This window comes from Taeniopygia guttata, chromosome 16, assembly GCF_048771995.1.
Source record: "Taeniopygia guttata chromosome 16, bTaeGut7.mat, whole genome shotgun sequence".
NCBI classification, from domain to species: Eukaryota; Metazoa; Chordata; class Aves; order Passeriformes; family Estrildidae; genus Taeniopygia; species Taeniopygia guttata.
In genome coordinates this window covers 434751-445237 of record NC_133041.1, presented here as the reverse complement: position 1 = coordinate 445237, position 10487 = coordinate 434751, and the positions used below count along the sequence as shown (strand labels likewise).

The 10487-nt window shown below is 49.0% G+C and overlaps 1 protein-coding gene and 1 pseudogene across 3 annotated transcripts; both read right to left on the bottom strand.

The window, feature by feature from the left end:
- LOC140685172 (uncharacterized) overlaps positions 1-10487 on the bottom strand; it is a 655070-nt pseudogene that overhangs the window by 553879 nt on the left and 90704 nt on the right.
- On the bottom strand, positions 1309-10473 carry SNRPA (small nuclear ribonucleoprotein polypeptide A). 3 transcript variants are annotated; one of them, XM_030260361.4, is made up of 7 exons: positions 10397-10473; positions 9250-9335; positions 8954-9126; positions 6955-7143; positions 5572-5742; positions 4857-4945; positions 1309-2632 (listed from the first exon to the last, which is right to left on the bottom strand). In XM_030260361.4, the coding sequence occupies exons 2-7, from the start codon at positions 9320-9322 to the stop codon at positions 2473-2475; spliced, it is 855 nt and encodes a 284-aa protein (XP_030116221.1). In that variant the 5' UTR covers positions 9323-9335; positions 10397-10473; the 3' UTR covers positions 1309-2472. The 3 variants fall into 3 exon arrangements, with proteins under 3 accessions (XP_030116221.1, XP_030116220.1, XP_030116219.1); XM_030260360.4 differs by having other exon boundaries at positions 10362-10449; XM_030260359.4 differs by having other exon boundaries at positions 10388-10446.

The window sequence follows — 10487 nt, the reverse complement described above, 5'->3', positions numbered from 1 at the left end:
GCTGATTTGCTGAAAATCGCCGGGCGTGGCCAGTAGGCTGAGTTTTCGCCCGGCAACTGGCTCTCTGATTGGCCAGGATCTGTTTTGGGGTGGGCACGGGAGGAACTTGGGATCCCCAGAAGCCCCTCGGGTTTGGGGGTTTCGATCCCCCCTCGGCCCTCGGAGCGGCCCTGGGGCCACCCCAACACCCCCAAAATGGGGAGGGTCCCCGGAGCCGTTTGGAAGCCCCAAAAATGGGCTGGAAGCGGCAGGAGCCGCCCCAAAAAGGGATTGAAAGGTCCAGTTCAGGAATGAGGGAGGGGCTGGGGATGGGTCCGATCTGGACTGGGGCGGGCTGGGATTGAGGGAAGGGTCTGGGAGTGGGGAAGGGTGTGGAATTGGGGAGGGGTCTGGGAGTGGAGAAGGATTCGTAAGTGGGGCGGGGTCTGGGAATGGGGAGGGGTCCGGGATTGTGGGGATGGGTCCATTCCGGGATTGGGGTGAGGTGTCTCCCCGGGGTCGGGGACCGTTATTGGGTCAGGGTGTCTCTTCTTCCCGATACTGCTCCTGATCCTGTTCCCGATCCCACCGCTGTTTCCAGGGAATAGCTCCGATCTCAACCCTGACCACAAACCTGGAGGGGGTCAAACACCCCAAATACTGTGGCCAAACAAACCCCCCCGACCCTAAATCCTGGGGTCTCCAACACTGGGGGAGGGGGGTCAAACACCCCTAAACCCAAACTCTGAAATGTCAACCTCCCCCCTCCACCCCGAATTTTATGATCAAACCCCCCAAATCCCAAATCCTGGAGTGTCAAACATGCACCAATTCCCAAACGCTGGGATTAAATCCCTGACCCCAAATCCTGGGGTTTAAAACATTCGGGGTGTCGAACACCCCCAATTCCCAAAGTCTGGAGTCAAATACCTCCAAATCCTAAATCCTGAGGTGCCAAACACCCTAAACCCCTAAAGTTTGGGGTTAAAACCCCTAATCCCCATCTCCTGCAGCTTGAAATATCCCCATCTCCTGGGGTTTGTCCAATCCCCCAATACCCAAATCCTGGGGTAAAAAACCCTCAAAAATCCCATATCCTGGGACTGTCAAACACCCAAAACCCCCAAACCCTCGGGTGTCAAACACCCCCACTTCCCAAAGTTTGGGGTCAAAACCCCCCAAATCCCAAATCCTGGGATTGTCAAAAACCCATAACCATGTGGTGTCAAACCCCCCAAACACCAAATTTTAGGATCAAATCCCCCCAGTCCCCAAATCTAGGGAGTCACACCGCCCCAATCCCCAACACCCCCAAAACCACTCCAGCCATGGGGGTAGTGGGGTTTATTTGGGAAGGCTCCAGGTGCAATGTCTACAGAGAGACCCTGGGTACAATGCTGGGAAAGACCCCAAAAGCCCTTTGGGAACCCCAAAAGCATCTGGGGGACTGGGAAAAGGGGATTTGGGTTTATCTGGGGCAGGGGCGGCTCCAGGTGCAATGTCTGCTGAGAGACCCTGGGTACAATGCTAGGAAAGACTCCAAAAACCCCTTGGGAACCACAAAAACCCCTGGGGGGCTGAGAAAGTGAATTTGGGGTGGGGATCTGGTGTGGAAGAAGGGGATTTGGGATGAAAGAAGGATTTGGGGTGAGGAGATTTAGGGAGGAAAGAATAGGATTTAAGATGGATAAAGGAGATTTTGGGGTGAAAGGAGGATTTGGGATGGGGAAAAAAGGAGATTTGGGTGAGAAAAGGGATTTAGCATAGGGGTTGAAGATTTGGGGTCAGGATTGTGGGGGGAAAAGGGGATATTGGGATGGAAAAAAATTTTGGGTGGGAGAAAGGGGATTTGGGGTGGAAAAAGAAGAATTTAAGATGAAAAAAGGAGAATTTAGGGTAGAAAAAGGGATTTAGGGTGGGCAAGGAGGCATTTGGGGTGGGAAAAGGTGATTTGGGGTGGGAAAAGGTGATCTGGAGTGAAAAAAACAGGATTTGGGGTGGGGAATTGGGGTGAAAAGGAGCTTTTTGGGATGGGAAAAGGGATTTGGGGACACACAAAGGATTTGGGGTGGAAAAAAAATAAAATTTGGGGTGGAAAAAAATTTAAATGGGGGGGGGAAAAAAAAAAAGAGGATTTGGGTTAAAAAAAGGAAGATTTGGGCTGAATAGAACTTACCTGGGGGAGTGGGGGCACATGGAGGGTTTGGAGCAGGGTTGGGACCATTTTTGGGGAAGTTTTCTGGGATTTATGGAGTATTTTTATGGGTTTTAGGGGCAGTTTTATGGGATTTAGAGTGCTCTGCTGTGGTTTTGAGGGATTTTAGGGTGTTCCTATGGGATTTTGGGGTGCTTTGGAGGGATTTGGGGTGTTTTGGGGCAGTTTTTGGGTATTTAGGGGTGGGTTTGAGGCTTTTTTTTTTGGATTTCAGGGTTATTTCAGGCCCATTTTTTGGGGGGTTGGGGGTGTTTTGGTGGGGTTTGGGGGTTTTTGCGTCACTTTTTGGCAAAGGAGATCTTCATGGCATTGCTCTGGGTGATCTTGAAGCCCTGCAGGGCCTCGCGGGCGGCGCCCGCCTGCACCTCGGTGTCAAATTCCACGAAGGCGATGTCGTGGCGCCCGGGCACCAGGCGCACCTCCTTGAACCCCGGGAACCTGGGATGGGGAACAGGGTCAGGAGAGCCCAAAAAAAACAGGGTATGTTCCCCCAGACACCCAAGAATGTTCCGCCAGAAACCCAGGAATTTTTCCAAAAAAACTTGGGAATGTTCCCCCAAATACCCAGGAACGTTTCCCAAAAGACGTGGGAATGTTCCCCAAAAAACCTAGGAATGTTCCCCAAAAAATACTCCAGAAATGGTCCCCCAAAAATTCAGAAATATTCTCCAATAAAATCCAGAAATGTTCCCCAAAGAATTCCAGAAATGTTCTCAAAAAGATCCAGAAATCTTCCCCCCAAAAGATCCAGAAGCACCCCCCCTCCCCCGACAACACCCTGAAACAGCCTCTCTTAGAAATCCAGCACCATTCCCAAATATCCAGGAATGTTCCCCAAAAGATCCAGAAACTTCTCTCAAAAACCCAGAAGAGTTCCCAAAAAAACCCAAGAAACCAAAAATTTCCCCCCAGATATAAAGAAACGTTCACTCCCAAAAACCTGGAAACGTTCCCAAAAAGATCCAGCTACATCCCTCAAAATCCAGGAAAAAAAAATACAATCCAGAAATCCAACTCCCCATAAAAGTCTAGAAATGTTCCCCAGAAATCCAGAATTTCTCCAGACTTTTCCCCCCAAAAAGATCCAGAAATCCAACTGCCCCAAATATCCAGAAACGTTCCCAAGAATATCTAGCAACCTTCTCCAAAAACACAGAAATTCAACTCCAGTAAACATTCCCCAAAAATCCAGCAACACTTCCAAAAATCTGGAAACATTTCCCTCCAAAAAAAAAAAATCCAGAAATGTTCCCCCAAAAATCTAACCCAACCCCTACCTGACTCGTCTCAAAATCCCCTAAAAATCCCCAAATTCCCCCAAATTCCAGGAACTCTCTCAAACGCCCCTGAGGGAGGCTCTTGGATTCCCAATGATTTTGAATTTGGCATGGGGGTTGGGGTCAGGAGGAGCCCAGAATTTGGGGAGAGAAATCCAGGGGGGAGAGGCCAAGTTTGGAAAAACCCCCAGTATTGGGAAATTGCTGCCAAAATTCAACTGAAATGCGCTCAAAATGGTTTGAGAATCTCAGAATGTCCCTCCGAATCCAAAATATCCCCAAGAACCCAAAAGTCCTCCAAGATATCCCCAAAATTCCAGGGAAATGCTCTGAAAATCTTCCAATGTCCAAATCTCCAAAAATCCAACACCCCAATAATAAAAAATCCGACTCCAAATCCCATCTAAACATTCTCAAAATCCCTAATCCCTTAAACCCGAAAAACCCAACAGCCCCCAAAATTCAGAACTATATCACAAAATCCCAAAAAATTCCACCAAGTGCAGAAACATTCCCCCAAAATCCAACCCCCAACAATCCAAAATCCCAGAAAAACTCTCCCAAAATTGTTCAAAACCCCCAAAATCCAACCTCCCTAAAAATCCAGAAACATTCCCTCCCAAAAAACCTCCCCGAAAAAATCCCGAACGGTTCCCATAAATTGAGAAATGTTCCCCAAAACAACCCATAAATCCAACTCCCCCAAAAGTCCAGAAATGTTACCCAAAAAAATCCAGGAGTGGCCCCCAAAACATCCAGAAAAATTTCCCTAAATAATCGAGAAATGTTCCTCAAAAAATCCAGAAGCATCCCCCAAAAAAACCCATAAATATCCCTAAAAATTAAGGACCTTTCCCCCAAAAATCCATAACTGTCCCCCCAAAAAATCCTGAAACATTCCCCAAAATCAAGGAACTTCCTCCCAAAATCCACAAATGTTAATGTTCCCCAAAAAATCTGGAAACACTCCCCAGAATCCAGAAACTTTCCTTAAAAAACCCAGAAATGTTCCCCCAAAACCTCAGAAACATGTTCCCCCTCCCAGTCCAGACAGTTTCTCCAAAAATATATTGAAGCATTCCCAAAAATCTAGGAACTTTCCCCAAAAACTCCAGAGCCATTCCTAAACAGACCCAGAAATCCAACTCCCAAAAAAATCCAGAAACATTCCTCCAAAAAATCTGGAAACATTCCTCCAAAACCCCAGAAATTCCCCCCCAGAAAATCCAGAAATTCCCCCCAAAAAGCCCAGTATTAAAAAAAAAAAAAATCCAGCCCCAAGCCCCCATCACCCCCTTCTTCAACCCCCTCAAGCAGGAAAATCCTCCAAACCCCACCCGGAATTCCCAGAATCCCTGAAATCCCAGCACTGCCCCAGATCTCACTGGTTGAAGAGCATGGAGAGCATCAACTCGTTGGTCTCCTCAGGGAGGTTGGTCAGGAACAGGATGTGGTTCGGGGGGTTTTCCGACAGCTGTGGGGAAACGGGAGAAAACCCCCAAAATCAGCAGCAAGTCTGCCCCAAATCAGGCCCAAAATCTACCTAAAGTCACACTGTATACACACCAAAAAACCCACCCAAAATCTCCCCAAAAAAATTCCCTCCAAAATCCAATCAAAATCCTCACAAAAAATCCCACCAAAAGCCCCCCAAAAAACCCCTCAAAATCTGACCAAAAACTCACAAAAATTCCACCATAAAGACCACAAAATTCATGCCAAAAATCCCCACAAAAATTGCACCAATGCCCACAGAAATCCCTCAAAATCCCAACTAAAATCTCACAAAAATCACCCCAAAGATCCCCAAATTACACAAAATCCATCAAAAAAATCCCTCAAAATCATGCAAAATATTCCCACAAAGTATCCCACAAAAATTGCCTGAAGAACCACACAAAACCCATTCCAAAAATACACACCAAAATCCCACCAAAACCTTCTCAAATCCCCCCCAAAATTCCCCCAGGTCCCCTCAAATCCCACCCGAAATCTCAGGAAATACACCAAAAAAATCCTCCCAAAACTTGCCTCAAAATCCCACCAAAACCCAACAAAATCTCACAAAATCCACCCCAAAAATCCCCCTAAATCACTCACGGGCTGTGGGGTGGGGATCGGGGCCATTCCAGGCTGTGGGGCCATTCCTGGGGGGATTCCCGGGTTCGGGGCCATTCCCGGGGCCGGGATCATGCCCGGGGGAGGGATGTAGGGCGGTTGACCCCCCAGGTGCGGCAGCATCCGGGGCGGCTGTGCCAGCGGCGCCATTCCCTGAGGAGAGACCCCAACACACCTCAAATCATCCCAAAGGCACAGACAGAACCCCAAAGTTATCCCAAAAGTAGAGTGAGAATCCCAGATCAATGTGGAATTATCCCAAATCCACACAGAATTATCCACAGACATGTGGCCCCAAAAACCCAATTTTCCCCAAAACCATTAAAAATTACCCCAAACTATCCCAAAATTTCCACAAATAACCCCCAAATTACCCAAAATTATCCAAAAATAACCCTAAATAACCCCAAATTATCCCAAAATGACCCAAAATTATCCCAAGTAACCCCAAAATTACTCCAAACAACTCAAAAATTACCCCAAATAATCCCAAAGGCACACAAAGAAACCCAAAGAACTCAAATCCCCCCAAAATTCCATCCAAATCCCCCCATGCCCTCCCAAAATGCCCAGGAAAGATCCCAAATCCCCTGGAATGATCCCAAATCCCCCCAAATCCTTTGGAACAATCCCAAAATCCCCTGGAACCATCATGAAACCCCATTAAACAATCCCAAATCCCCTGGGAACGATCCTCAAAATCCCATAAAATGGTCCCAGATGCTCCTGAGCCATATGCAAATCCCCCAAAACATCCCCAAAATTCCCCGGAAATGCCCCAAATTCCCTTAAATTGACTCGAAATCCCCCAGGAATGATCCCAAAATCCCATAAATCGATCCCAACTCCTCACCCAAACATCCCAAATCACTGCTCCCTGTGCCCCAGTCCCAAATCCCATAAACCCACCCCAAAATCCAATGGAATGATCCCAAATCCCCTGAACTACTCCAAAATCCCATAAAACAACCCCAAACTCCCTGAAATGCTCCCAAATGCACCCAGACTGATCCCAAATGCCCTGGGAACAATCCCAAATCACATAAAATAATCCCAAAATCCCCTAAAGCCATCCCAAATCCCCCTGAACTCATGGGCACTGCCTCCTGTACCCTAATTCCATATCCTATAAATGACCCCAAATCCCATAAACGACCCTAAATCCTATAAAATAATCCCATAAATACCCTGGCAGTCATTGGCACTGGCCCCTGTGCCATGATCCCAAATCCCATAAATGATCCTATAAATCCCCTGACACTCACGGGCACTACTCCCTGTGCCCTGATCCCAATCCCAAAAGCCCACAAATGTCCCCAGTCCCATCAATGACCCCAGTCCCATCCCACATTCCCTGGCACTCACAGGCACTGCTCCCTGTGCTGCCCCCTGCACTCCAGCCCCGCTCTTTTTTGGGCCGGGGGCCTCTCCCCCCTTGGCTTTGCGCTTGTCCCGTTTGCGCTCCCGGTCCCGGTCCCGATCCCGTTCCCGCTCCACGAACGTTCCCTTCATCTTGGCGATGATGTCAGAGTCTGTCTTGGCGTACTGGATCCGCTGGGAGGGCACATCCCGACATTGGGGCATTGCAAGGCATTTGGGGCATCTCCAGGAGGGATTTCACAGACTTCCTACGGGGATTCTGGGATTTCTGAGGGGTTTCTGAGGGATCTGGGGTTTTCCAAGGGATTTTGGGAGGTTCCAGAGAGGATGTGGGGTTGTTCCAGGGGATTTTGGGGTGGTTCCAGGGGACTCTGGATCAGTCCAGGGGGATTTGGGGATGGTTCAGGTGGTTTCGGGGTTCTTCCTGAGGATTTTGGGGAGGATCTGGGGCTTTACGAGGGATTTTGGAGAGAGTTTTAAGGGATATGGGGGAGTTCCAAGAGGGACTTTGGCATTTTCCAAGGGATCTGGGGAAGTTCCAAGAGGGATTTTGTGATTTTAAAGGAACTTTGGGAAGTCCTAGGAAGAATTTTGCAAATTTCAGAGGGATTTGGGGGGAATTTAGAGGGGATTTGGAGGAGTTCCAAGAGGGATTTTGGGGTTTTCCAAGGAATTTTCAGGGGTTCTGAGGGATTTGGGAAAGGTTCTAGAAAGGATTTGGGGATTTTCCGATGGTGTTTGGGGGAGCTCCAAGAGGAATTTGGGGGCATTTCAGGAAGTCCTAGCAAGGATCTAGGGATTTCTGAGAGATTTTGAGGGAATTCAAAGAGATTTAGGGGGGATTTGGGAGTTTCTGAAGGATTTGAGGGAATTCAAGAGAGATTTTGGAGGAGTTCCAAGAGGGATTTGGGGGTTTCCAATGGATTTTTAGGGCTTCCAGGTTGAATTTGAGATTTCACCACAGGTTCGTCATAGAAGGAAAAGCTTTGGGAATTCCTGGCTGGATTTTAGGGCTTTTCCTGGAATTCTGGGCTTTTTCCTGGGATTCTGGGTTTTCACCAGAGTTGGCTGGTAGCAGAGGAAGCTTTGGGGCAGCTCATGGTTGGATTTTGGTGCATTTCTGGTTGGATTTGGTTTTTTTTTGTTTTTTTTTTTTTTTGTTTTTTTTTTGTTTGGTTTGGTTGTTTTTTTTTTCCTTTTGGTTTTTTTTTTGGTGGGATTTTGGGGATATCTGAGGCTGGATTTTTTTTTTTCACAGAAATTCAGTTTTTTTCCCCAAAGTTTGAGGATTTTTCCCAGAATTTGAGTATTTTCCACCAGAATTTCTCTCTCATCATAAACTTGTCATAAAACAAGAAGTTCCTTGGGCGTTCGTGGTTGGATTTTGGGGATATTTGAGGCTGAATGTTGGGGTTTTTTTCCCCCAAGAATTCAGGATTTTCCCCAAAATATCAGGATTTTCCCTTGAATTTGGGTCTCACCATGGGTTTCTCATAGTAGAGGAAGTTTTGGGGTGTTCAGGGTGAATTTGGACAATTACAGGTTGGAGTCTGGGGATATTTGAGGCCACATTTTGGCAGTTTTTCCCCAGAATTTCAGAGTTTTTTTCCAGAATTCCAGTTTTTCTCCAAAATGTCAGAATTTTATCCCCAGGTTTCTGCCCCACTGTGGGCAGGAAGCTTTGATTCCTAGTTTGATTTGAGAGTGTTCCCAGGGGATTTTCCCGTTGGATTTGTTTTGTTTTTTTTTTTCCCAGGAATTCAGGTTTTTCCCAGAATTCCAGGATTTTTTCCCATAATCCCTGTGTTTTTCCCTAGGATTTCTGTTTCACCATGGGTGTGTCATACACGGGGAAGCTTTGGGGTGGTCAAGATGAATTTGGAGAGATTACAAGTTGGATTTTGGGGATATTTGAGGCCAGATTATGGTGGTTTTTCCAGTCTTTTCCCAAAATGTCAGCATTTTTCCCCAGTCTCTGTCTCACCATAGGTTTGTCGTAGAAGGGGAAGCCCTGCATGGAGCGCAGGGCATTGGTGGCGCTGCTCATCTCCTTGAAGATGACGAAGGCCTGGCCCCTCATGCGGAGACTGCGCGACACCAAAATGTCCAAAATCTGCCCAAACTGGGAGAAAATGGCGTAGAGGGACTTCTTCAGCTCTGGGGACAGAGAGAGAGTATAGTGACAATGGGGACAGCACGGTGACAGTGGGGACACCCAGGGGACAGCCTGAGCCCCTGGGACAGCCACGGACACTCTCAGACCCCCCAGCCCTCCCCCACCGTCCTTCTTGATCTTCTCGTTCAGGTTGTTGATGTAGATGGTGTGGTTGGGCCGGGGATCCTGCACCGCCATGGCTGGAACCTCTCTGTGAGGACAGGGGGGCTTCAGGGGGCGTCTGGGGGGCTGCGACCCCTTTACCCCCTGGAACCCCCCTTTAGGTACCCCAAACACCCAAATCCACCCCAGATCCACCTATACCTCCACCCAATTACCCACAGACCCCCTCCCAAATTAACCCCAGACCCACCTAGGGCTCCACAAAACCTCCTCAGATCCACCTGAGATCCCCCCCCAAATTGCCCCTAGACCCACCTCAGAACCCCCCATATCCCCCAATTCCCCTCAGACACCCCAAAACCCACATCAGAACCCTCCAGACCCTCTCAAGCTCCTCCCCAAGCCCCCTCAGACTCCCTCATTCCCCCCAAAGTGACCTCAGATCCCCTATTTCCTCTCAACCCCCCCAAAATCCCCCATTTCTCCTCAGACACATTTCAGACCTCCCCAACCAACTTCAGATCCCCCCATTTCCCTCCGGACCCACCTCAGAGCCCCCCTCGCCCACATTTCCCCCCAAATCCACCTCAGCCCCCGCAAAAACTCCTCAAACCACCCCAATTCCCCCCAAATCCGCCCCAGACCCACGTCGGACCACTCAATTCTGCTCATACCCACTTCAGAAGCCCCCATTTCCCCTCAAATCCCCCATAGACCCCGCAAAAAACCCTCAAACCCGCCCAATGCTCCCCGAAACTGCCTCGGACTCAATTCCCCTCATACCCACCTCAAACGCCCCCAATTCCTCTCAACCCCCGCCTCAAACCTCCCCAATTCCCTTCCCGTTTGCCCTAGATCCACCTCACACCCCACAAAAACCCCTCAAACCACCGCAATTCCCCCCAAACCCATTCCCGACACACCTCAGACACCCCCATTTTCCCTCCAGTTTCCCCCCGGACCAACCTGAGATCCCCCTAATTATCCCCTCAGACCGCGCAAAAATCCTTCAAAGCCGCCCAATATCCCCCAAATCCGTCCCGCACGCACCTCAGACTCCCCTCACTTCCCCTCAGACCCGCCTCAGCCCCTTCCCATTTCCCTCTAAAGCCACCTCAGATCCCTCCACTCCTCACAGACCCAACACACCGCCCTCCTCAGCCGCTCTCCCCGCACGATCTGCCGCCGCCGCGTGCGCGGGCCCCCTCCAGCCAATAGCGGCGCGACCCGCCCCGACCTA